Below are 25129 nucleotides of genomic sequence, written 5' to 3' on the forward strand. Positions count from 1 at the left end.
GCACTTGTAGGAAAATTTTATTGATTCTTGCTGCTCAATTGTCAAGCTATCAGATTCAGCCTGGATTGAGATACAAGGAGTGGACCTTATGATATGCTGCTTACTGGAAAGATGGAGCGGAGACCTCTACTGGCTCCATAACCTTCCTTAATTATGGGTGGTGACAATGACTACCGCTTCCTCCCTGCTGCCGCCACCTGACTCCATCAGTCTTTCTAGTAGAAGAGGAGGAGGTGGTGTGCAGCAGGCCTTTTATTATCTGAGTCAGAATGTTACCAGTGATCTTTGGTCCAGTGGATCAGATGCTAGCATGAGTCAGGAGACCTGGATTCTATTCCTAATTTTTGCTGCTGACCTATTCAGGCAAGTCACATAATCTTACTGTGGCTGAGTTTCCATCTCTAAGCCCCTTCATTTTCCGTTTAAACCAATATTTACTGAAAAAATCCTCAGTTTAACAAACTTTTTTTTTCTGATTTTCACCCTACTTTTGTATCATTCAAATATAAATATATAAAAATCTTGTTTTATTAGGAAAATACATTGCATGAGATATATGTAGTACATTGGTCTGTGTATATGCAAAGCTGCCTCTTGAAGTAAGGCTATGTAATAGTCTTGAAGACCCAATAAACAGGTACACATGCAAGCTCTGAAGTCCATGCACATCTGAATATACTGATGAATCTCATGCCCACCACCTACACATTTCAAGCTGTTGGCTGATAACAGTTTAAAAATTTGACACACTAAAATGGGAAGAAAACGAAAATCTGCATCCAATAAGTTTCAGAACACAAGCATTCAAAGTTTTTAAAAAAACAAAAACAGGAGAAAAGGATGAAGTTGCATGTCTGCACTGCAAATGGTGTGGCCCAATTACTAAATGTAAATATTTATAGGCTAATAGTCCTAAGTCTACACCAATACACTGCTTGTTCAAATGAAAAGTTTTATCTGGGTTTAGAGATGTATTGTTTTCTTAAACTCAGAGATGGCAGAGTTCTGTTTTAGTTCTGCAGCAGACCACATTGATGAACAGAATTCAAAGTGTTAATCTGTTGAGTACCTTTTTCCCATCTTTCTGTCCACCAAAATAATTCTGGTATTTACCCAGAAAAATTATGAATAGTTTTTTGCAGTGATTTTCACTGGTTTTTGTTGTTAAGGTAATAAACACTGATAAATTCCCAGGGGAAATGAAATAAAATAACGGAAAATGAAGGACTTGACCGATCTCTCAAAGGGAAAGGAGGACGCTTGCCCTCTTCTGTAAAGCACTACTCCAAGTTGCCTGCTGTGCCGGTGTGTGTGTTCAGAATTGTTACTTGGATCACCCTTGTGTAGGCTGGGCGCCACATCTGCCAGAAGAACCTGTATTACTTAGGTTTGCAGATGTGAATTTTGACTGCCCCTTGTCAGTTTTTCTTCCACAGTTAAGTTGTCTGAATGAACCAGGTAATATTTTCATCAGGTGCTACGGAGAGTCTTGAATAGCCAGTCTGGAAAATGCTTATAGCTCAGGCGCTGGAGTTTTTCTGACCTTGATCGTGTTCACTGTGTATATGTAAAAGGTACCCTAGGGTGCTTCCATAGGAAAGAAGGGAAATTTTAAGCAGATCTGTTGGTTTAAAAGGCAAATTCTAAGAAATTCTACCTTCTCACTCATTTGTACCCCCTAGCTAAACGGCACTGGCTCCTGCTGTTTAATCCCCCCTCCCCACCCCGCTTTCCATGCACTCATAAGATTCTGAGTTTAGGCCACTTTTTTTCCCCATTTTTAAACTAATATTTTAAAGTTCTTTCCTGTTCTTCAGTAACTGAAAGTTCATGTACCAGCAGAGGCTGGCGAATAGTCTTTCCTTCACAGAAATTGTTTTGCCCTTCCAAAACGGCCACTATTGCCCACAGTCCTCTGTGGGACTGAGGCCATATATTGACCTCAGTTAACAGCTATTTCTCTACTGCCTGGGCAGGTGGAAGCTGAGGCTGCCTATGACAAAGGTTTTCACTGCCTCCTGTTGTTCCCAAAGCCAGGCTGTCCTCAGGGAAGATGATGTCCTGCCACTCCCAAAATGTTAGGAAGCAGGCACTGGCCGCAGGTGTGGTAAGTAGGTTAATGCCAGTGCTGTGGAGCTATTCACTGATTGCTATAGCCAGCAACAGGAGTTTCAGCTGTGGCTTAAACTCATTGTGCTGCTGAGGATTGAGGCTTTTCAGGTTATTGCATGACAAGGCTCTGGTGAAGTGGGGTTGTCAAAATTGCAGAGAGATGCTAACGACGGTAGCTTGTCTTCTGTTGGAGTCCTTATGAAAGAGGTTCCTTCCACAGGAATGACTGTGTCCTTCATGCTCCTAACCTCAAACTTGAAGAGTACGAAGAGAATCATTTGCTTTGAGACTCCATAGACCGTTTCAAGACCTTTTCTTCCCTTAAGGAACATGGCAAACTAACACACAGTCCATTTTTTTTCATCCTTTTCATAGTTGGATCTAAGGTCCAACTTCTCCTCACAATAATCTGTCACGTCTCTGGAAAAAACCCTCTCCTACTGCTCTAGCACACGATTTATATGGGCCAAATATAGCTCTTTGAAAGGGCTGCTGAATCTGTGATGTTGCCTGATCTTTCTGTAATGTTCTATACGAACTCTGGTCCTACCCCCGATGTAAAACCTGTGCATGCTTTTTACTGGAGTATATGACCTACCTATAACTGGGGCTCCAGAGCCTTATTAAATAGCCTTATGCCAGGAAGTACTATCCATGAACACAGAAGACTCTGGCAGTATTACTGGGATAGTAAGCAAGGGTAATACTTTGAGAAGAGCACTTCCTTGAAAGGTTAAATACGGGACTATTTACAGGAGAGTGGTGGATCTGGGCTTTTTTATAATAGGCAATCACTTCAAAGCAGGGCAGTTTATAACCATAAAGCTGGCCTGTTGGGAAAGGGAAGGAGAAAAAGATTGTCCCTGTCTTGTGTGCAGGGACAATCCTCTGGTACAGTAAGTCTGAAACATGCTTATCAATAGCTTGATATTTGACATCCTGATTAAAAGGAAGAGTGGTGGAGAGTTTTTCAACAGGAACAGGGGCAAGCTTCATCTACGGAGTACATATCACCCTAATGAATGTGCATTTGTCCCAATCCCATTTTGTTTGTTTTTCAGATGCTGTTAAATGGGATGTTTTCTTTTATATAGGTTTGGAATTTTGAACAAAGTACAATAGAGAGTGGGGGGGAGGAATTCATGCCTTCCTGAAGGTAACAACTGTGAAGGATCGTTAATGCTGCAAGGAGTAATATTAACGTTCATGGAGTTGACATTGGCAAATGCTGTGTAGTAGGGATGCTGGTTTAAGGTGCCAGCCCAGTCCCCCGAAACCTTTACAGCTAGTGGTGCTACGTGAGTTTGAGATCCTTTGCTGCCACCTCTGTAACCAGTTGAAAGTGACGTTTGGCCCTCTGTGCTTTCTCTGAACCGAAGGAGAAAGCTCTCCTCCTTCCCAACCTGCCCCAGGCTTCAAATAACTGAGCAGAAGCTATATTTATTGCAACTTCACTGTGATTATATATTTTTGAAAAGAAACACATACATGGCTGAAGACTAATGCCTGAAAATAATCTAAACCAAGAAGTGGGTTCTTCCTCACCCCAGAACAATAACCATTATTCCAAACATATGTACAGAAAATGCAATGCTCAAAACTTTCACTTTAGGGTCACCAATAATTTAAATGAGATTATGTATGAAACATTAACACTTTGACACATGCTCTTTTCCTCTTAATACCAAACTAGTAAGTTTATTTTGGCACCCAGGACTGAGTAACTAGTCCAAAGAAAACCATAACAGTTAGGCCCTCACTTGCCCTTTGATTTAGTTTCGTCCAACCTTCTGAATGGATTAAAAAAAAGTCTGTCCAGGTTTGGGGGAAGGGAATAGGAAGAAACCCCTTTAAAATATCATTTATTGCACTTCTATCCAGCAGTGTGTGTGTTTTCAGGATTTATACAAGCAAAATACTAGACACTTCTAGAAATGTAATTCTTATTGTGTCAGTGACAAATCTGCCCTGTGTTTAATTTAAATCTCATCTCCAAAGAGCAGATCATGAGCCAAGTCAGGCTCCTTTAAATCTGTCTGTTGGGAAGTATTTCCTTCCAGGTTTTCTAATTCCTTCCGCACTGCCTGAATGATGCTGCTGTCTTCATAATCACCAAGCACATCTCTGGGTATCAAACCAAGAAACGATATTTCATCCATGAGCAAAGCGTCTTCCTTTTCGTTACTTCTGGTGTCATTAAAAGACACTTCACATACAGGCACAGTGCTGTGGCTGTTGAGAAAACAAACACATCCTGCCTGTTAGTGTTGAGTTCTTTATTGAAGTGGAAAACTACAACCCCGCCCACACCCCTCTTCCCGGTGAAAGGGAAGAACAAAACTTGCAAATCCATTTACTTGAATAGGTAAGACATCTGATTATAGCAAGTGATTCACAGCTCAGGAAAGCTGAAGACTTGAATTTTTAAAGAAAACCCACAACTCTCTAACAGATTAGATGGATTCCTCTCCCCTTAAGTATTTCTCAGATGCAGCAGTCTCAATTACAATCAGATCAAATAATACTGGACAAAAGTTAGGAATACACTGTGCCTTCTAAAGTGTGGTTCAGGTGTTACTGTATCAAACACCACCTGCAATGACAATCCACTACCCCCTTGATAATGACTACACAAATACCAGTAGACGCTTCCTGACTGGCAGGAATAGCAGTGTGTGTTAGGACAATGCAAAAGGCTTTAGACATTTTTATAACCGTGAGGATTTTTTTCCAGCGTTAGTGGTGAAGAAAGCATTCAAGATTTTCAGACCTCACAACACTGAGCAGCTTGCAACTCAGTGCAGAGTGGGGAAATTTCACACAAACAAACCTTGAAAGGGTTCAAAGAGTCTCCATTGAAAAAAGCTTTTGATCCTTCCCAGGCTTTACCTGTGAGTCTGGCATATCAAGCCACTTGCACATGGGCAGCGCTCAAGCACTCCATCTGGTTCCAGTTCCCACGTGATCAGGTTCAGGAGTTTGTTTAAAGGATCATGGCAAGGTTCTCCTTCTGCAGGTAATGGAGTACACACAGGAAACAGAAGATCTGCATGCAAAAATGATAAACCTGTGACAATTTTTGATCCACAGTGTAACTTTCAGTTTTGCATAGGAAAGATTCACAGTGAGCTAGGAGTAGGATTTCAAATAATTTATATTGTGGCTTTGCCTCATGTTCAGGCTCTGACAATCCCCATCCTCTTCATCAAAAGGCCAGCAACAATTTAGCAATAAATGGATAACTTTGCATTTCTGTAATGCCCTTCACCTGAAGAGTGAGTGAGGCATTTTACAACAATGGGTGACCGTGCCCAGGCCACTCTGCAGAGCAGGCAGCAGTGAACAGAAATTGTTAAAACTACCAGGATCTTTTGGTTCTCGATCTGGATGCAAGAGCATGTATCTTGTTTTCCAATTTACTTTTTTTTTATTTCTTTGAAAGGGTTAAATGTGAACTGCAGTTATTAAAAAAAATAGGCATGATTACAAGAAGTCACCACAAACAAATGTATCAATCAATCTAGGAAACTCCCTGCTATAAAAAAAAGTCTACACCAAAACCAAACTATAGTGACAGATCAAAAAAATCAAAATGGACTCAAGTGGGACTTAGGTTGGAGAGGCCTTATGCTGACCCTCTGCACAGGGGTGAAATTCACCCTTTAGAGAGAGGAGTTATTTACCAGAATGCTGTGCAGTTTGGGACTCTTGACACAGAAAACAAAGAACCAGAAAAGGAAAGCACTCCAATATACATACATAGAAACTCTGGAAGTACAGGAGTTTCAGGAATATCAGGTCCTGACAAAAACACACACACAGAGCCCGCTCCCTGACGGTGACTTTTTAATTAACAAAAGCCCTTGCATTGCCATTTTTTTAAAAAAAAAGAGAGGCAAATGGAAAAGATAAGTTACTTAGCTTGTACAGTAAGTGGGGGGTCTTCAAGATGTGTGTTCCTAGAGGTGCTCCACATCCGGATGTGCACACCTGTGCACTCTTGATCAAAGATTTTTGTCAACTATGAGTGCGTGCCTGTGCCATGGACACCCTCATGCCCCGATACAAGGCTATAATGGGAGATGTGGATTCACCACCACTCCAGTTTTCTGAAGCATGGAAGTCCAAGGAGAGACTCCAAAACAGAGGGGAAGAAGGGTGGGTATTGAACGACCCATAGGAGGATACATCTTTAAGAACTCCAGTTACTGTACAGTGTGTCCTCGCCACCTCCTTTGAATAGTGTCCCCATGGGTGCGCCACTTCAGGAGACTCCAGAGCAGCATCCCCATCATGAGAGGAGGGGGCTGCTGAGGAGGCAGATCGTGGAACAGCCTCACCAGTTCAGCCTCACCAGGTGTTTTTTCAGCAGGGCTACTGAGGTAGATTGAGCTCTGGTGGAATGAGTAATGACTTGGAGGGGGTTGAACCTCTGAGGCTTCATAACAGGTTAAGGAGCACCCTGTAACCTATCTGGATAGTCTTTTGGTTGGAAATCACCTGTCCTTTCTGTAACTAAAAAGCCCTAAAGGGTTTAGTATTCCCTAGGCAGAAGACACGGGCTCTTACATCCAGTGTGCTGAAGGTTTAACTCTTCTCTTGAAGAGCGAGGCTTGGGATAAAACACAGGAAGGTGAATCTCCAGGTTGATGTGAAATTCTGAGGAAACCTTGGTAAGGAAGCGAGGGTGTGAACATGGCGTCACCTTGTCTTGACAGAACACTGTACAGGGAGTCCACCATCAAGGCTCCAAGCTCCCCATCTCTCTTGGCTGAGGTGATGGTTATGAGGAACATGGTCTTAAGGGACTGATGAAGAAGGAAACGGGAGTTTTTGTCAGCATCTTGAGGACTAAGCTGAGGTCTCATGGTGGATTTGTACATCTGGGGAGCAATCTTGCTCTATATCTGAGAGCCATCTAGTAGCCTTGAAGTCAAGTGCTGACAGATTCAGATGAGCGTTTGATTCCAATTCCTGGCTGAGGTGGATCAGTTCTGGGGACCACGTCTGCCTTGGCCAAGATGGTACTCTGAGGATGTCAACTAATTTTTTTTGTTTCAATTTGTTCAGGACTTTCAGCAACAATGGAGCCAGATGACGTATAAAGCAGTACACAGAGCCAAGGAATGGAGTTGCAGAGAAACCTGTCTGAATAGCCCCAAGTAAGGCTTCTCTAGGGTCTCTCAGAATACCTCATTGTTCAGCTCCCGCTTGTGGTCGGTGCTGAAATGTCTGCTGAGGGAATCCGCCATTGTGTTCTGTAGTCCTCGTAGATACAGATCTCAGCGCTTTATGCAGTGTGATAGAGCCATAGTTTTATAGATTCAGCACACAAGGCCTGGGATCTTGCACCTCCTTGACAACTGATCTAATACACACTGCTACTCTGTTGTCCAGCATTATGCTGATTGCATGGCCCTTGATGTGGGATAGGAAGTGCTTGCCTCTGTAACAAACTTCTCAGTGCTCCAGTGTATTGATATGGAGGATAGACTCCTCAGGAGGGTATCTTCCTTGAGTGTGAAGCTGAGGTTCTGGCAGTGCCCCTCAGAAAGCAGTATGTAGTGGCGGTCCTTGCGGGAGGATGCTGCAGGAACAGAACTCTCACACCTTTCGTAGATTTTTCCACCAACGGAGAGAGTAGAGAACCCTCCGAGGTACTGACACCCATTCACATAGACTGTTTCCTTGGGTTATAGATGATTATTAGGCAGGCTGAAGACAGAGTGTAGCCTTACTAAGAGTATCACAAAAGTACAGGCTGCCATATAGCCCGCAAGTCGTAGACAAGTCCATGCTGTGGTTTGCAGGCTTTTTTGTATCTTTGAAACAAAACTAGACACTGGGGTAAATCTGTCCTTGGGCAAGTTTGCCTGGCTATGGAGGTGTCTAGAGTAGCCCTGATGAAGTCTCTGCATGGAGTGGGTATGAGGATAGATTTTTTTTTTCCATATTGAGGCAGATGTGGATCACCCACAGGGTTGCTACTCAAAGAAGAAAGTTAACTTCCTACAGCTGTTGGGGCTTACCTTAGAAATATTTGGGAAAACTGAATTATTGACCTGTCACGGCCTATCCTTTGCCAGGCCTCATTTATCATTCTCACAGTAGCAAGTGATGTAAAAAGACAACAGAAGTCTTCATGAAAGAGCAGGTTGTTTTTTCTAAGATTATACAACAGACTTTTACCATTAAGATCACAATTAACCAAAATGATTAAAAGAATGAAACCTGCAACAAATCTTCTGCAATTACTCGAGGACTGAGATTGGTGTATTTTGTAAGATTTTCTGTAAATCTGAATTTACAACATAATATATTAAGCCCGATTCTCATTTACACTAGTGCCCCTTTGTTCTGGCTGCGGGGCTTAGTGGAGTGGGCACTTGACTAGGACGCAGGAGCTCTATTCCTGGCCTGCTGGGTGACCTTGGGCAAATCATTTTCCCTCAGTTTCCTCATCTGTAAAATGGGGATAATGATACTGACCTCTGTAAAGCACTTTGAGACCTACCGATTTAAAAAAAAAAAAAAAAAAAAAAAAAAGCTACATAAAAGTTAGGTGGTGGTGGTATTTAAACAGTACCTTCATTAAAGCTTTAGTACCTTTGTTCTGTGGAGGAAAATAATCACCTCTTTCATCAACTTTAGTTTTTCCCCCTACAGCTACAGGATTTTTTATCTAAGCATTTTTTATCAAGTCAGGATCTAACTTTGACTTGAGTCAAATTTGCCGTGAAGGGTTTGTATTGCTGAAATCATCTTCAGCACGATACTGGAATTGTACTGCTTCAGATGCAATTATTGTTGGCTCATATCACAGAGGAAACTGGGGTTCAGGGAACGTGTGTTCCCCTCACTGTATGTCCAGCCCTACACTAGTGAAACCAGTTGATGTTTTGCCACTGGCTTCTATGAGATCAGGAGCAAGATAAGAGTCCCACTTGGGGAAGTGATATTAGCAGTCAGAAGACTTGCCGAAGTTACGCCTTTGCTCCTGTTTCTTCTTAGGGGAGGGGTTTAGAGAGGAGTCCCTGTTGAAGCTCACCAAATTCTGTAGGTATTTTAAAATAAAGAAAATCCTGATGAACAAGGAAATAATATAAAACTGTTCTCTGCAAAGCTGAAAGTCTCCTTTATAGTGCTTTGTGTTTAGAGTTAACAAGGCAAAACTGCATACACCCAACTGACTCAACTTGGACAGTGCCTGAAATGGGCCGCTTTCCTATTCCACATGACATTCCCAGCACTCTGCTACAATGGTTCTAGGCAGCAGAAGTCATCTGAAGTCCAAAGATGTGAGGCGGCTTCCTGGTCATGGGAGAGGCCATTATAGGTAGTAACATAGAAAAAGGGTCTCCCCGGCCTAGAGGAAAAGTTGAGGTTGGGCACTCGTCCGGCAAAAGGGAGGAGGGGCATGAGGGCGACACACGAGACTGTCGTGGATAAGCAGACAAAGGCTTAGGGTTGACTGGGTGGAAAGAGCAAGGCCCAGGCCTGAACAAATTTCTCATTTGTCCTTCACTATGTCAAGCTTCACTTCTGTAAGCCTCAGACTCTCTTGTGGCTAATGGGGTGTTCTGTAGTGCCCTTCTAGTTCATGTCCTACGCAGGACACTGTTGTGTACTGGAGTGCATTGTAATACCCAACAGCTGTTCACGCTAGAACCTCACATTTATGCAATCGCCTGTACTGGTGGTCTCCCTCTCTCTAATGGGGGAAGGGCTGTTCAGGGGAAGCAAAAGTGTTTTTTGACAGAGCAAACTGAGAATCTCAAATATTTTCCACTCTACAAGGCAAAAAGTAACACACACTAGGTTTCTCCTTTGGTATGAAAATTGGGCCAGGCTGTTGTTGCCTTCAAATGACTGTAGCTGCCCATTACAAACACACTCTACCCTGCGCTCTTCTATTTGCTCACACCATTCCGATCTAGAATGTTTGAAGTATATGTCACTTTCACAGTAATGCAGTCCTGTAGAAAGCGCCTTCTCCTTCCCAACTCTAACTGCATTCTAAAGGCTTTATCACAACACACTCCACAGTAACACAGAGCAAAGGAGAGAATTACCCATTAATTTACACAGAGATTTAGCTACTTCAGCTGAGTTGAAGATTCTCCTGCGCTATAAAATGAATAGAATAAAAAAGCAAAAGCAGTTTACCTTTCTGAAAAGCACAGCATGTCCCAGGATTACAGTCATGTTGATTTTCACAAATTGTGCCAGTCTTGCCTTTTGAAGCAGCTTCCACACATTCACCCCAGACACAAAGCTGGTCTCCACAGCATTCAATGTCTCGGGAACAAGGCTTAGAAGAAGGGGGGAAAAAATCACTGCAACAAAATTATCTTTTTAGCACCAGCATTGAACTCAGCACTGACGCACACAGCAACCACTGGTAAGGATAAGCACAGAGGTAGGGCCCAGATCCTGCAAGCAGCTCTCCGTGTGTTTTCAACTTTAAGTATGTGACTAATCCCACTGGTTGAAACAGGACTACTCATGTGTTTAACCTTAACTGCAAAGGGGAAACTAGATCCCAGAGAGATCTGAATCACTTTAAAGCAGAGCTGCACCCTCTCGCTGGTAATCAAGTGGTTTAAAAGAAAGGACCAACTTCCACCCAAAGGAGGGAAGAGAGAAGCAAAGTCTCTGGAGAAAGATAGTACATTGGGAAAGCTGTTGTCCTAGGAACTAATGGTACATACCTCGGAAGACAACCCTATATGCACCGTGTATCTTTTATATTGATATATTATTTGATTACTCACAGGTTCCTTGTAGTAAAGGAATATGAATGAAAAATACGTCTGGATATGGAGATTAAAAACATTAATGAAAAGACTCTATTTGACTCTTAGCCGATTTTTAAGCACAAGGAGCACTACCTCCTCGCAGGGCTGTCAATGCTAGAAGATAACCTACTATTGCTACCAGCTGAGGGAGTTAATCCTTTAGCTCAAATGGCAGAGGTTTGCTCTGAAGTTCCCAGATTCAAACACGTAATGACCCATGTGGGAGGGAGTTACACAAAGAAATAATTGAGCATGTTCATGTAGGTGTATGGGCGCAATGTGCAACTTGTCATTTTTATCATGTTAGGCAGCAAAGTCACAATAATTCTTTTCTATAAGTGTCTAAACTCTAGCTGAAGTGAACAGGAGTTGGATTGAATCCTAAACCACCAGTGAATAGAATCCTTATAACAGACACAAGAATATGCAGAGCAAGAAAAAGCATTCTGTGTATGCATATTCAGTGTTTGCTGATGTGACCCCCCCAACAGAACTTAACCAATAGATCTATATCAGTTTTGGTCTATGGCCATTAACAATGGTTCTTTATGTGGTGAGACAGTTTTTGAAGACCACACAAGAATTTGGTACACTTACTGCATGTTGGGTTTTACAAAGCTGACATAGGTATTCGAAACTGGAGAACTGGCAATATTTCCCTGTCTCACAATCCTCATCAATGATGCACTCCTAGAGAAAGGAATTGAAAACCACTTGATTAAATAATTGGACTTGCTACTGCTGTTTAACAGACATCACCACTTCTTTGTAAAATACTAGAAGGTCTTAGAAACCTAGAAATGCTTTCATCTCTCTTATACAAGGACTGACACCCACATTTGCATTGGTTAACTGGAAACCATCCTCCACTCCAGATGGCTAGCATGCTGTAACAGGAGAACACTGTGTTACCCTGGCATATTTATACATTGTTGAAAACTATGCAAAAGAGAAGCTTTCAGACAGGCTCAACTAGCTCTTCTCCCTCAAAGTACTGGCAGGGAAGATGGGGAGGGGGCGGGTGTCTCAGCTTCTTATAAAAGGATTAATATCACTGCACCTAGTAACATTAATTCATTTCTTGTTCTGCTCTTCTGGGCATTCCAGGTAAAGAAAACTGAAGACATTTTCCTCAATATGAGGGAACAGATTCAGGGCCCAACGGTGAATGGAGGTGGAGACAGATGGAAGCGAGGCCACACCACAGCAGCAGCCCTAGGAGCAATGTTTGAGGACTGTGTGTGGGAGACAGTGCTGTAGCAGCTTCCTAGTCCTGTAAAAGGATGCAGCACACACTCAACTCCAGGCCAGCCACCAGCTCCACACTGCCTCCCCATGGCCCCATTTGGTAGGTTAATGCTGCTGGTTTCTAATCCCCCATAGAACTGTACCTGGCCCCTGCAGGCATGCGACAGTGGGGCTTGAAGGGGGAGAGAAGGCTCTTTTTGCCTTCTCCCTCCCCTTGTGCAGGGCCAGGCACAACCTCTCTCTTGAATATGCTGTCGCACAACTATGACCTCAGCCAAGCTCTCCTGCATTATGTTAGTGTTTCTATCAGAAAAGCATGTCTACGCTGCCAAAGTACAGCATTCTTTATAGTACTGGCAATCTTAAAAATGATGGAAGCATTTAGCAGCACTAAACTAAGCTTGTATCACAGAGAAGAATGGCACAGTTTTCTTCCCTGTTAATAACCGCATGCTTGCCTTCCTTTCCTTGGGATCATGGGATGCTCAGTGCTCAAGGATGTGAGTAAATGTACACAGATAAGCAGTCCCCCTGAGGTCAGCAGGAATAGTCACATGCTTAAGATTAGGCTCATTCAGCCTAGAAAGAGGTAAAACAGCTGGTCAGAAATCCACACCACTTCCCATGGAAAATTCTGACAACTCGACTTCAGAATCTCCAGTCCAGCTTGGTCTAATGGGGGACGGGGAGGGGCAGAATACACTGGGTAGGTGCATCTGCTCTTGTTTTCCAGGAGCGTCTGGCTCATGTGGTGGAGGAGAGTCTTGTATTTAATTACAACTGACAAAGTTTTTCATCTTTCAAATCAAATGGTAAATCTTGTTTTATAAAACTAGCTTCCTCCAGGCTGGCAGCAACATGGACAACTGAAGATTAAAAGGTAGCACAACTCCTCTACAATGTAATCTGTCCTATATCATTTGGTACTTAAACTCTAATAGCAAGAGTCTCATTTGTTATTTATCAGTGTCAAAGCAGATATCTGTCCAGAGACCCCTATGTTCTCCCAGGAGATTGATTGTTACTGGATGAAGTTGAATCTGGAGTAGGCAGGCTGTCAGATGCAGCTTTCATTCCTAGCTGCTACTTAACGTTTCTTCTGAATTAGTTCAGATGCTTTCTCTCCACAGTCTCTCTGTTGCACCCCTCTCACAAGCAGAGTGATGCACTTAAATGGTGGCATAATCTGTGGATGCATATGGGCTCTAACACTAATCCAATTAGTGCAGCAAGATGCTGTCATCCAGATCAGCCATAATTATTTGGGAGAGTGATTGTACTGTGAAATAACCATGGCTAACTAAGCATTATGGTCACAGGCTCCACTGCATTCCTGGTAACAGCCACCACGCTGCAGTGTATCAAATAGGCTGAGTGGCATGGCAAGTAATGTTGCCCATTCAACTATCCATCTCAGCAATATGAGATGGCTTTCAAATAGTTTGGTAACTCCAGTATCCACAGGATACAGCCCAAGAGCAAAATACAGCCCAGGGCACAACTGATTTTAAAGTCAATGATGTAACAGCAGGATAGAATTTAGCCCAGGGGTTGTAGTTAACTGGAGGTCTTAAGTTTTCTCAAAAAAAAAAAAAAAAAAAAACTGTTTCAAATCTGGACTGCTATGCATAACCATGGATGCCTTTACAGCTTCATTTTTCCGTTATGTCAGTTGTCCCCCGGCTTTTTTTTTTTTTAATCTGTGCCTCCACATAATGGGGAGGGTTGAAATCAAAACATTTATGGATTGGTTGAGGTTTTGCAGCTTCCCCAGTTAGCAGCAGCTTCTCCTCCTCACCAGCCACACAGCAGCACAGCGTTGTGCTCTCTAGCCAGTTTCCTACCTTGGCTTTGTCTGCAGCTTCCACAAGTGAGCTTGTGGCTAAGCCACAGAATAATATATCCTTTCAGCCATAGCCCTTAGGTTCTCGGGCAGATAATCTGACCAGTCATCTCCCAGAGAGTGGAAACCTTGCCACAATTGTTTTAAGATTACGGAATAACTTCATTCAGCTTTGCAGCAGCTTCTTCCTAGATTTAAAATCACAACTCTCCACCTATCTTACTATCTCCATTTCTTTAATGTAATGACCCCACTGACATTTTTTCATTCTTGCTGTCATCCATTAGTTTCTTCTTTTAAATTTCCACTCATTATGGGAATTTTCCTTCCACTCATAACAAAAAACAAAAACAAAAAAAACCCACCACCCTGTTTTCTTCTCCCCCCTTAATCTGTGTATTTTTCCAACTACTCTCGCTTATCTTATGTTCATGAAGGAGAGTTATTCTGGTTTCTGAACACAGCACTTTCGTTTCATTACCACCATCAGTTCTTCTGTTTCCCCCTGGCCTGCATCTGCACCTACTGAAGCCTCTCTATGGGATGGAAACCAATCTAGCAGCTTCCCCATCATGTGGAGAGGCTTCCCTCCCAACCATTTCTGTGGGTGCTACACCATGACAATGCAGCAACTGAGCACATGGCCAGCGACATGGTCTGCAGGTAGCCATTTTTTCATGGAGAGGTGTGTAAGGGGAGAAGAGAACTCCCACAGGGACTGGAATCCTGTGACTGCCCCTTGAACCAAGTACAGTTCTCAAGTCAAGTCTCTCATTCCATTCACTTCATTCACTCTTACCACTAATTCATTGCTGGCGCCGTACTCCACACCACCACTCTTCCCCCCAAGTCTTATAATTGCCCTTAATGCAAAACCCTGCACCACAGATACATACATGTATAAATACAGAACAGTTTGTTTTCTTAGGACAACACCCGCAACAACTTGGGATACAAAACCCTTCTAAACTCCAGCACAAGCAGCTGTTTTCACACACGGGGCTGAATTCTAAAAAAGCATCTACTTTCTTTAGGGAAACTTGCTCAGCTAATGTTTTGGGGAAATTTCTGTTTTCTGTCAGGGAATCCATGGGGGGCGTGGAAATAGCCTCCAGCATCCGGCACAGCTTCTTTGCAGCTGAGGTATTTAAAGCTGCAGGTCTTTTTGAAGCCCATTACTACGACTGCTACTATTTAAAAAAAATAGATAAATGCAGCAACAAGACACACACTCATCTCAATAGTATGATTTACAGCTACCCAAGGAAAAAATGCAGAGTACAGAGCAGGGTGCAGATGTATTGTGGCACACTAATGGTGCCTGTAATCTTGCAGGTTGCACAACACCCTCATACCCTTTGAAGCCAGTGCCATGGAGGGTGGAAGGCGCTGAGCACTTCCCCTGAGGGCTCTAGTGCATAAAGTTATACCCTGTGTAGTCTACTGCCATGCCAAGAAACAACTAAAATCTATGAAAATTAGTGAGTTAGGACCTGGCCCAAAGCCCACTGAAAACAACGGCACTTCTTCCACTGACTTCACTCTGATTTGGATTTCAGGCCCTTAAGATGGAGATGCTGCCTGGAATGCCAATTCTCCTGAGCAGCAGATTTAAACAAAGCTACTGCCTTGTTGGCCTAACATTTTATATTTAAATTCAAAGATTAACCATTTTTATTATTCCTCGTGATAGGGAGATCTAAAACGTGTATGACAGAGAAAGAAATGGAATAGTCACTCTTATGGATGAGACTTTGTAGGAAATGAAAACTTAAAGACAGGTGTGATAGGTTTGAGAATGTTAATTCTGCTTCTCTTCCACATTTTTCTTCAAATATAACAATACAGTCTTTACCTTACACCCAATAATCATATCTTTTTATAGAAGGTTCCCAAGATGTTTTACAAACCGGATGCACACACTGATATACTATGGGGCAGCCATTTCAGGCAGGGAACACATCACTGTTCTGGGCTAACAACATTACACAATAAGTTTGAGAGGGAGAATTAAAGAGAATTTCTCTAACTGGAATACAAAGGAGAACTGTATGTCACTACAGCTAATCTATTCTCTTATGGAAATATATTTTAACTCGAATTCTTCATCTTGTTTTTGGTATCTCAATATGTAAGTGCTTTTAACATACTCTTACATTAGTGATATGTTATAGTATTGTGATGCCATGCTTATCTTTGCGTTGCATATTTTCTTTTAAATTATCTGTATCTTAAAAAACAAGCAAACAAACCAACCCACTAGTCCTCACTAGATTAGACTGGAAAATATTTTACATGGCTTTGGCTGTTATCAGCTGCTCTAGCCAGTAATCCCAGGGAAGGAAATTTAGCAACTTTAGACCATCACCGTCAAAAAAACCACACAGAGTGGTAAAGTTCTGAAAGCTAGTTCCTAAAAGATGAACGCTTAGTATAACTAAATTGTTGCTACTCAAATAAATCTTCAGCAAATATTCATTAGCTTGAGACAGACGTTGGTAAAGGGTTTTCTTTGACTTGTTAAGTAAAGCTCCTTGGCTCAGAAGACAAGGATGCAAAGAGAAAGGGAGAGGGGTTGATAAGATTTCCATCGGACTAACATTTATTGGAATGTTTTGACCCACAGACCCCTTGGGGCCAATGGGAGAGGACACGGGGGGGAGGCATCCAGGGTTTTACAGGGATCCCCTGGGTTAGATAGATGCATAATAGTTCACTGAAGGGTGGCACAGGAGATCTCTACCGAGAGCCAATAGCCCACTGTCAGCATAATAACTGCGCCATGTGTGTGCGGATAATATTTAAGGAGCCATAACTATATGAAAAATTATGTTCTTACGGTCTAGAAGTTAAGGCAGGTCACCAGAAGGTGACGTACCTTGGACATATTCCTTTCAGGGAGGAGGTAACAGACGTTCATCTCCCCGTCTGGCCACATGTGCAGTGTATGTCTCACAATGGATACCTATCTGCATACAATGCCAGAGGCCAGTTGAAAGATTGCAAAATCTAAAAGAAAAAAAAAATCTACGGGAAGAAACAAAACAGCATGCGGTGTACTGTTTATGAATGGAGACAAAAGATAAGACTACTAGATGTTGGGCAACACAGGGCATCCTTCACCAAGGACCAAGCTAAGAGCATGTCTGTCTTATGTCTTACGGTCATAGCCAGCCTGACTGTACATGCTGCAAGGACTTGAGGTAAGTAACATTTTACAAGACACAAGAGTATCTTGTTAATTAAGTCTAGGCACTAAAATGTGTGTTATGATTTTGCTTTTATATGTTACCATTTGTTTCCAATACTTCTATTTGCTACTCCTCGAATCTCTGTGCTTTGTTAAATAACCTTATACTTGATTTCACGATACCTATATCTAAGTTGTGTGTGTTAAGCAAAGCCGTGATCTGATGTGTAACTGGTATGCTGGGGTGTACTGCTTCTCTGGAAGCAGCAAATCTGTGAATACTGCAAATGGACCAGCGACTGGAGACTCCAGGGAGCTGCTCAGAGGCCTTGACAGTTGGGATGTGCTTAAAGAGTGACAATGGGGCCTGCAAGGCCTAATGGGGAGCATTTATGTGGCCCATGGCCAGTGGAGCTGGGGGGGTTGAACCCTGGCAAGCACAGACAAGGCTGTCTCACATTAAGGGTAGGTGGCAGTGGGGTGCCTCAAAGATCTGCGTACCCATGGGAAGAGCCACAAGAAAAAATGTGGCAGCATGGAACAGAAAAACCTCCAGTATGGGAGGCCATCAAAATATTCAGCTGTGATGGAATGAAGCCTAGGGCCTGTTCTTGCTCCCCATGAAGTCTGTAAGTGCTCTGCTATTGAGATGACTTGGAGCACAATCGGGACCCAAGTCTGCGTCTCTTTTTTTTCTCCCTATTTAAAAGGAATACCACGGGTTACATAATCAATTCAACTGAGCATCTTTTGAAATTCTCAGCAGCCACCACAGGACAGCAATGTATTTTGTTTAATATTAGGATTGACTATCCAGGCATCGATCACAATGACAAAACATTATTCAAAGCTTCATCCAGCTGATCTGAAGTGATCACTCCTGGTTTTCCATGAATTTAGGACTGAAAAGTCATACAATAGAGGATGGAATGCTGTCTCTGTTGAAATCAGTCAGACTTTTGCTGGGACGAATACACCCCTGCTCTATGTATGAAAAAAATCTGCGCAAATCATAGAAAATGTAGCACTGATTCCCTGCAGCAACAGCACTGGAAATGTCCAGTGTCTACTACAGCTTCCAAAAGGTCTAAAAATGCTACTACACAGATGTACCTCCCTGCACACTTAAGAGTCCTGATATGAAGAAAATTACTTTTCAAAATTTGTGAACTATGAATAAAACCTAGTGACAGTTTATGGATCCCTTCCAACCAATTCCAGGACACACTAAACTAAAGAATGTTTGTGGCAAGCTGCTAATCATGCCAGCCATGGCTGATGTGCCCAAGCCAAACGGCTTGTTAGTTCACATTCAATTGCAATTTACTAGCAATGAATACTTTAAAGTGTTAATATTAATTTTTTTATTCATACCAATATTTACAATTCATTTTTTAAAATCAACATAAACCACTGCACAAAGAGCTGGGTTTAAACGCTTTTCTATTACTGGGGCAGGTGGTAAACGCTGCTGGGTAGTGAGGAAAAAGCCATAAAACTTTTATATACTATGTGTACATTAATACTAAAATTACAAAATGACAGAATTACACTGGGAGGAATGTTGTTTTAAAGGGAAATTACTACCATACCTTGCACTGTAGTAATTTTCCAGTTCCTGAGCTCTTGGTTGTCTAGACAGTAACTTTTCTTTTTCTGTGAGCACATATATTGTTAATGAGGAGATATAAATTAATCCGGCTGGAAGAAACTCAGGGCCCTTGTAATAGTTTCCAGCAGGGCAAAGCTTGTCGGCACTTCACTGCCAAGCACATACCACTATCGTAAAAGCAAGGGACTGGAACTGGGCTAGTGTGAAAGTCACACATTATCTTTGAGATCTGACATTGCTAAATATGCTGCAGACTGCGGCACAGCCGATGAACTGGTGCTGTACAGACACATTTGCGGATGTTTTACAACGTGGCAATAGGATTTCAAGTTCTGAAATCAGCCTCACTTAATCAAAAGGAAATAAATGAGAGAATGTATCTTACTCTTTGGGGTTGTTTTGCCTCTGACGTTTTAGTACCATTCTTTTATTTCCTTGTAACAGAACTTAAATTTTCACTGGGGAAACATTATGTTTGCTAGCACTTAATGTGTATAAACCATTCTGAACGTGAATCAGTATAGTGGCTACTTCCTGTGTCTATTGAAAGACAGTAAAATAACAGTACCTAGTGTGCGTAAGAGTGAGCATGTTTGAACGTGTAACACCTAGTATACAATACCAGCAACCTCAAGTGTTCAAGATCCTTAAGGTACGAAATTGGCTTAAAACATGATTTAAAAAAAAAAGTTTACACTTTTAGGTTATTTTTATTTGCCTTCTGGTTTCTGAGATTTTTAAAGTACATTTAGGTCATGGTTCCAAAAGTTTCTTCAGAACCCCAAGAAATACAAACACTTAAAATGAATAAATCTGAGATTCTCATGCAACCAAAAGGACTCCATGAGCTAAAACAAAGAAGGAAAAAACCCCCACATATTCTGAGCTTGGCCACAATAAATCTTCGGTGTATGCTCCTGATGTTGGTATAGACAGACCATTTGGAACATAATTTTGAAATTAAGTATTTAATTTCTTTGGGATATTCATCATAACTCTTAGGAAGAGGAAAGATCAGAGATGTACAGAGTAGGTCAAGTCATGCCACTAGAAGAGGAGGACGTGGTCTGCTGTCTTCCCCAATTTTATCTTTTTTGCATGGCATTAATGATACTCCTGAAAGGAGCTCAATGGAGAAGTTGAAACTGACGGTAGCTCCACACAGATCTCTAGGAAAATGCCCTTTGATATCCTGAAATTCTGCCTCACTTCTGGTCATCCTTTCCCATCGATCAGGGCTGGTTTCTCAAGCCCTCCATAGAGTTAAGCTGCTCCAGGCAAATTTTATCTACAATCAGTAGTTCAATTTTAGCCTCCTCCCGCTTTACTGAAATGGCTCAGCAGTGTGGCAGCTGGCTCCTAAAGTAAACTGGAGGCTTGATTCCAGGTACAACAGTGCTTGGACTGCGGTGCACCACTTCGTTCACTCCCTGCCAACGGACAGCAGCCAGTTGGTGCTGACTTGCACGCGGTACTGACTTTCAGAAGACAGCTGCATCATAGAATGCGAGCAGCAGAACCATGGAAATTCACTTATGTGACCCCCAAGCCCCAGATTTCCAGTAGGTATCCCACAGTGTACCCTCAGAAAAATCCCAGAATGCACAGAGCACAGCAGTAGGACAAAGCACCATGGGATGCCTGCCCAGAATGCTTTCTGAAACGAATTAGTGCCATGTGTATGCCTTGATTCAAGGGAAGTAGGCAAAAGCTGGCTGTGTGGGTACAATTATTTCAGAATAGTTATTCCCCAATTGTTAGTGCACCTAATTTTCAAAAAAACAAAAAAACCCCATCATGTAGACAAGGTCTAAGAAGAAAGGTTTCTGAAAGAACAAGGAGAAGGTGTGTCACTACGAAGAAGATCCCTAATGACAATGAAAGAGAAGGTGAGCAAAAAGGACAGATAAAAATGGGAATCAAGAAGGAAACTACACTGTAAGCAAATAGCTGGTCACAGAGAATGTATTTTGATGTGGGTTGTGGCAGGATCTTCCATTCCTCTGCCATTAAATGCATAGATTCAAGGGGTGCAAGTCTAATTTATTCCCACACCAAACAAAGCAAACAAAGAAGACAAACTGGCGTGAGGCCTGGGGCCAGCTAGCCCTGCTCAATTATCAGATCCAGTTGAGAAAGTAACTAGTAAGTGATTATAAAATCCAGCAAGTGGCTCAGGTGAGGGAATTCCAGGGAGAAGCTGCAGAAACAGGCTGTCTCCTACAGTAGTCCTTGAGGAAGGAAGACTCCTGATGCTAAGCCTGGGTGTCATGGCTAGGTAGAAAGCCCCACCCTGAAGTTTTGTTTCCTGTTGTGAGTTTGCCGTGATTTGGACAATAAATGGAGCCCAGAACCAAGAGCTGGTAATTCCCTAATCTGGGGAGAAAGCCAGTGACTAGACAAAGAATAAGGGAATGGACATCCTGCTTTATAAAAGATGCACACAACTCTCACACATCTTAGGAGATCCCACTGTACACAGTTCCAAATGTAGGCCACTATGCATGCTTTGACACCAGAACAATCAGCAGGAATGTAATTCTGCAGGAGGAGGAACAGGTGGTAGCCTGAAGGTTCTTACCATTTTTTTTTGGGGGGGGGGGAGTTATATTTGGGAGGAGAGGGGTAGTGGGAAGTCAGACAAGAAACTCTTCCCTTTGGCTGCTCTGATAATCCTAACACAAGCCCTGGGCCAGTGCCACAGAACTTTTGGGGTCATGAGCCTGAAAAGATTTGTTGCAGACGACTGGAGTCTCTGTGGCAAGCAAATTTGCAACAAGGAATTTTTTAATCAATAGATTTGCAAGCCAGAATTGGTAGCTTGGGTGATTAGTGTTTTACTTTAGGGGTAAACATATTCAGAAAGCTCTCTTACATTCTCTTTGCCTACACTTAACTATCACTTATTTTTAATTGTAAGAGAAGTAGGGGGAGCAATATTGATGCATTCACATTTATAAAGAAAATACTATAAAATACTACAAAAGAATGGAAAATTGGACTAACTGTTGGTCTACTAATAGGAGAAGAACAAAAGAGTGGGTTTTTGTTTTTTTATTCAGAAGTGACATGCCCACAACCTTTGGTCTAAAAAGATCTAAATATCTGCAGAAGTATTAACACTAACTCTTTATACAAACTTTTGTGGAAAAAATTTCCAAGGTCCTTTCTTATAAAGCTGTAAAGTGACAAAAATGTGAATACTTGGAATTATAGATTCCATGTCCATGGACAGCATCACCCTTCTGCAACTGTTTTGCCAAGCATGAACTAAATTTTAAGGCAAGTTTGGTTTCTCTGTTGTTGCAGACTTCATACAAAATTTCCATGATTCATCATTGACCAGTGGTGATTTTGAAACCACATCAAAAAAGATTCAAAGTAACCTTATACAGCAGGGATGTGATGCAGCTGTGAAAAAAAATTACTTTTGAGAGTGTTTCTCGACTTGGTCTAAGTAAATTCACCTGGCTAAAATTCCCTGATCATTGTAATCACTGAAGTGAATGTAACACAATGAGATTGAAAGGATATGGGAATTGGTTCAAACTCCCAGTTCTTGCAAAAAGACATTGACTTCCTCTCCATTTCCTTATAGAACCTATTTAAACCAAAATCTTATACACTTCATCCCTATGCAGCTCACATTTTCTGTAGCCTTCTTTCTTCATGTGCTTGCTTGCGTTTCCCTGGGTGTTAGCCAAAGGCATTAACGCCACCAACACCAAAAAAAAAAAAAATTCAAAACGAAAGGTTAAAGATTCAACAGCAACAGACGTATATCACCAGATTGTGCCTAGCCCTAATATGCATGTGAAGGGTAGCTAAGATTTGCCAATAGAGCTGGGAAAAGTTTCTGGCTTTTCTTTTCTTTTTTTCCCCCCCAAAAATGTAGAGGCCCAACACATCACAAATATCTGTTGAATTTGCCACTTACTTAAAAGCCAGTTACTAGCACAGCTTTACTTGCCACTTTTCTGCATGCATCTTGGCTTGGGCACGAAAGGGAGTGGAGAAGACAGAGCAGGGGCTGTGTACTTTCCCTACTGCCAACAGGTGTGACAGTGGCAGAGACAGTGCAGGGCAAGAGAGAGCAAGATGGAAATTGTGAGTCCCAGCTCCTTCTCACGGCTCCTCCTGGGCAGCACAGATTCACACTTCCTTATACTCAGGGCTAGGCACAAAGACTCAATCGAGGCCATAATGTGAAAATAAAGACACACATAAAGTGAGCTGTAGCTCACGAAAGCTCATGCTCAAATAAATTGGTTAGTCTCTAAGGTGCCACAAGTCCTCCTTTTCTTTTTGCGAATACAGACTAACACGGCTGTTCCTCTGAAACCTGACATAAAAAGTGGAGCCTCTAAAAACCAAAGTCCTGGTAAAACCACCCATTTTTAAGCAGTGTTAAATTACAGCCTTTGAGCACTGTGTACAGTTACCAGACCAAGCACAACTGATGCCAGTTACCCATGCTTATAAATACAAGCCGCTGATAGGCCTTTGGCTGTGTCTACACTACAGAATTCTGCTAGGTATGATCCCTGACTGACAGCTGTGCTGGCTGAAACCCCTACCATAGGCACAATTATACTGGCAAAGCTGAACTGGTATCAGTATTGCTTGTTTAGTGTGGGCAGGGGCTGGTTTCGCTATACCACTTTAAAATCACGGCTTTGCCGGCATAGTTGTGTGTGGTATACCGGTAAAGCATTCCTGGTGTAGACACAGCCTTGTTCTTATCTTGCACCAATCTCACAGGACTGCAAGGACAGAATCTGCCCCTGAGTATTTAGAGAACTTCTTGGCCTACTCAAGGTTGCATTAGTGCCAACGGAAGGAACAGCAGTTGTAGTTTTTCAGTATCCTTGTGCTAATCAATTAAATGACACGGAAGGAAGGGTCCACATGTTTTTCTAAAAGCTATGCTCTAGGAATTGTTTGGGGGAAGTTCTGTGGCATGTGTGATACAGGACATCAGACTAGATGATCACAGTCATTACTTTGGGCCTTGGAATCTATGAATCTGAAAAGTTCATACGTGACAAGCATCTCTTGGGAATGCACAAGCTATTACGAAGTTTAGCTCATTTGTAACAGGCTGAATTTTTGCAAATCATGGAGTATCAGAACACCCAAATGTTTCATCAGTCAGCTGCCATTAACTGTATTGCAGCAAAAAAAATCCCAACAAAACCAAAACAAAACGTGGCAAGTATTAAAAAAAAGTGAACATTCGCCATTATGAGTGCCGGGAAGACTTTACATCAAGAAGGTAAGTTATGAGCTTTGCCTTTGATTGTGTGTGAATCAGCTTCTCCAAAGAGTATGGGGAGTCACCCTTTGAAAATGGTGTAATCCCCATCTGAGACACAAGTGTACACAAAGTTATCTACTACTCTTATGCCATTCTGAATCAGACCTATTTCATGCATGCTGTGCTGTCAGAATGTTGATTCCATCTAAAAAAGTTATGGTCTACACTGAAGCATTGTGAGTGGATGGTGTGGGTATGTGTCTAAAGCCGTTGACTTCAGTAGTGTCTTAATGATATGATGGAAATGATGTGGGGAAAAGTGAGACTGCAGTTTCCATGGACTCATAGCTCACTACTGCCCAAAACAAGCAAGCAAATGTAAACAGTGTTGAAACCCGCAGCTGCTTGAGCCTGTCAAAGAGAAAGCTGGCATGGTAAAACGAAGCATGGTGCCTTTTACTGAGAGCTACGGCAGTCCTTATCCTGCTTTGGCTGGAAACCTAGCAACCAAAGGTCAAAGACCACAGCTCATTATCACATTTTCTTTCCTTGAACAACAGTCTTCAGATTTCATGGAAAATGGATGTAGCAGCAATAGGGATATTGCCAATTAAAAAAAGATACAGATTTGTCAAGAGCTCTTAATTTGAGCCAGTGTAAATCTGAAATAACTATTTAAATAAAGTTACAGATACTTTATGCCAATGTAAACAAGAACAGAATTCAGAGATGAAATTTAACAGGAAGTGTCAATGCTTTGATGTTTTTTCTTCAGATAGCTTTTATCCTCTTAGTGTAATGTAAATCTTCCACCATGTAGTTGGAAACCCAGACACAACTGTATTGTACTAGTGAAAAAGCTTAAACTTCCAGAATTTAAGCATATGATAACTGTGGTTGGAATTCTTTTTAAAATGTGGGCCAGATCCTCAGCTGGCATACACTGGTGTAGCTCCATTGCAGTAAAAATATTCCCTCCCTGTGAAGTAAATTTACACCCGACAAAGAGCCATGATTTTTACCTGGACAGTAATCCTTTAACTAAACTTCTAAATATTTAGAAAGATTT

General features: G+C 42.0%; 1 protein-coding gene across 1 annotated transcript in view; it reads right to left on the reverse strand.

Annotated features, from left to right (window-relative positions):
* Window positions 1–3551: 3551 nt before the first annotated feature.
* Window positions 3552–25129, reverse strand: part of DKK3 (dickkopf Wnt signaling pathway inhibitor 3) — a 44403-nt gene continuing 22825 nt past the window's right edge. Inside the window, exons 5-8 of the mRNA XM_073347609.1 lie at window positions 11508–11600; window positions 10279–10423; window positions 5002–5158; window positions 3552–4344 (exon numbers count right to left, since the gene is read on the reverse strand). Of these exons, the coding sequence (XP_073203710.1) occupies window positions 4092–4344; window positions 5002–5158; window positions 10279–10423; window positions 11508–11600 (648 nt within the window). The 3' untranslated portion in view covers window positions 3552–4091. The remainder of the gene's footprint in view (window positions 4345–5001; window positions 5159–10278; window positions 10424–11507; window positions 11601–25129) is intronic.

Source organism: Lepidochelys kempii, chromosome 6 (genome assembly GCF_965140285.1).
Source record: "Lepidochelys kempii isolate rLepKem1 chromosome 6, rLepKem1.hap1, whole genome shotgun sequence".
NCBI lineage: Eukaryota > Metazoa > Chordata > Testudines > Cheloniidae > Lepidochelys > Lepidochelys kempii.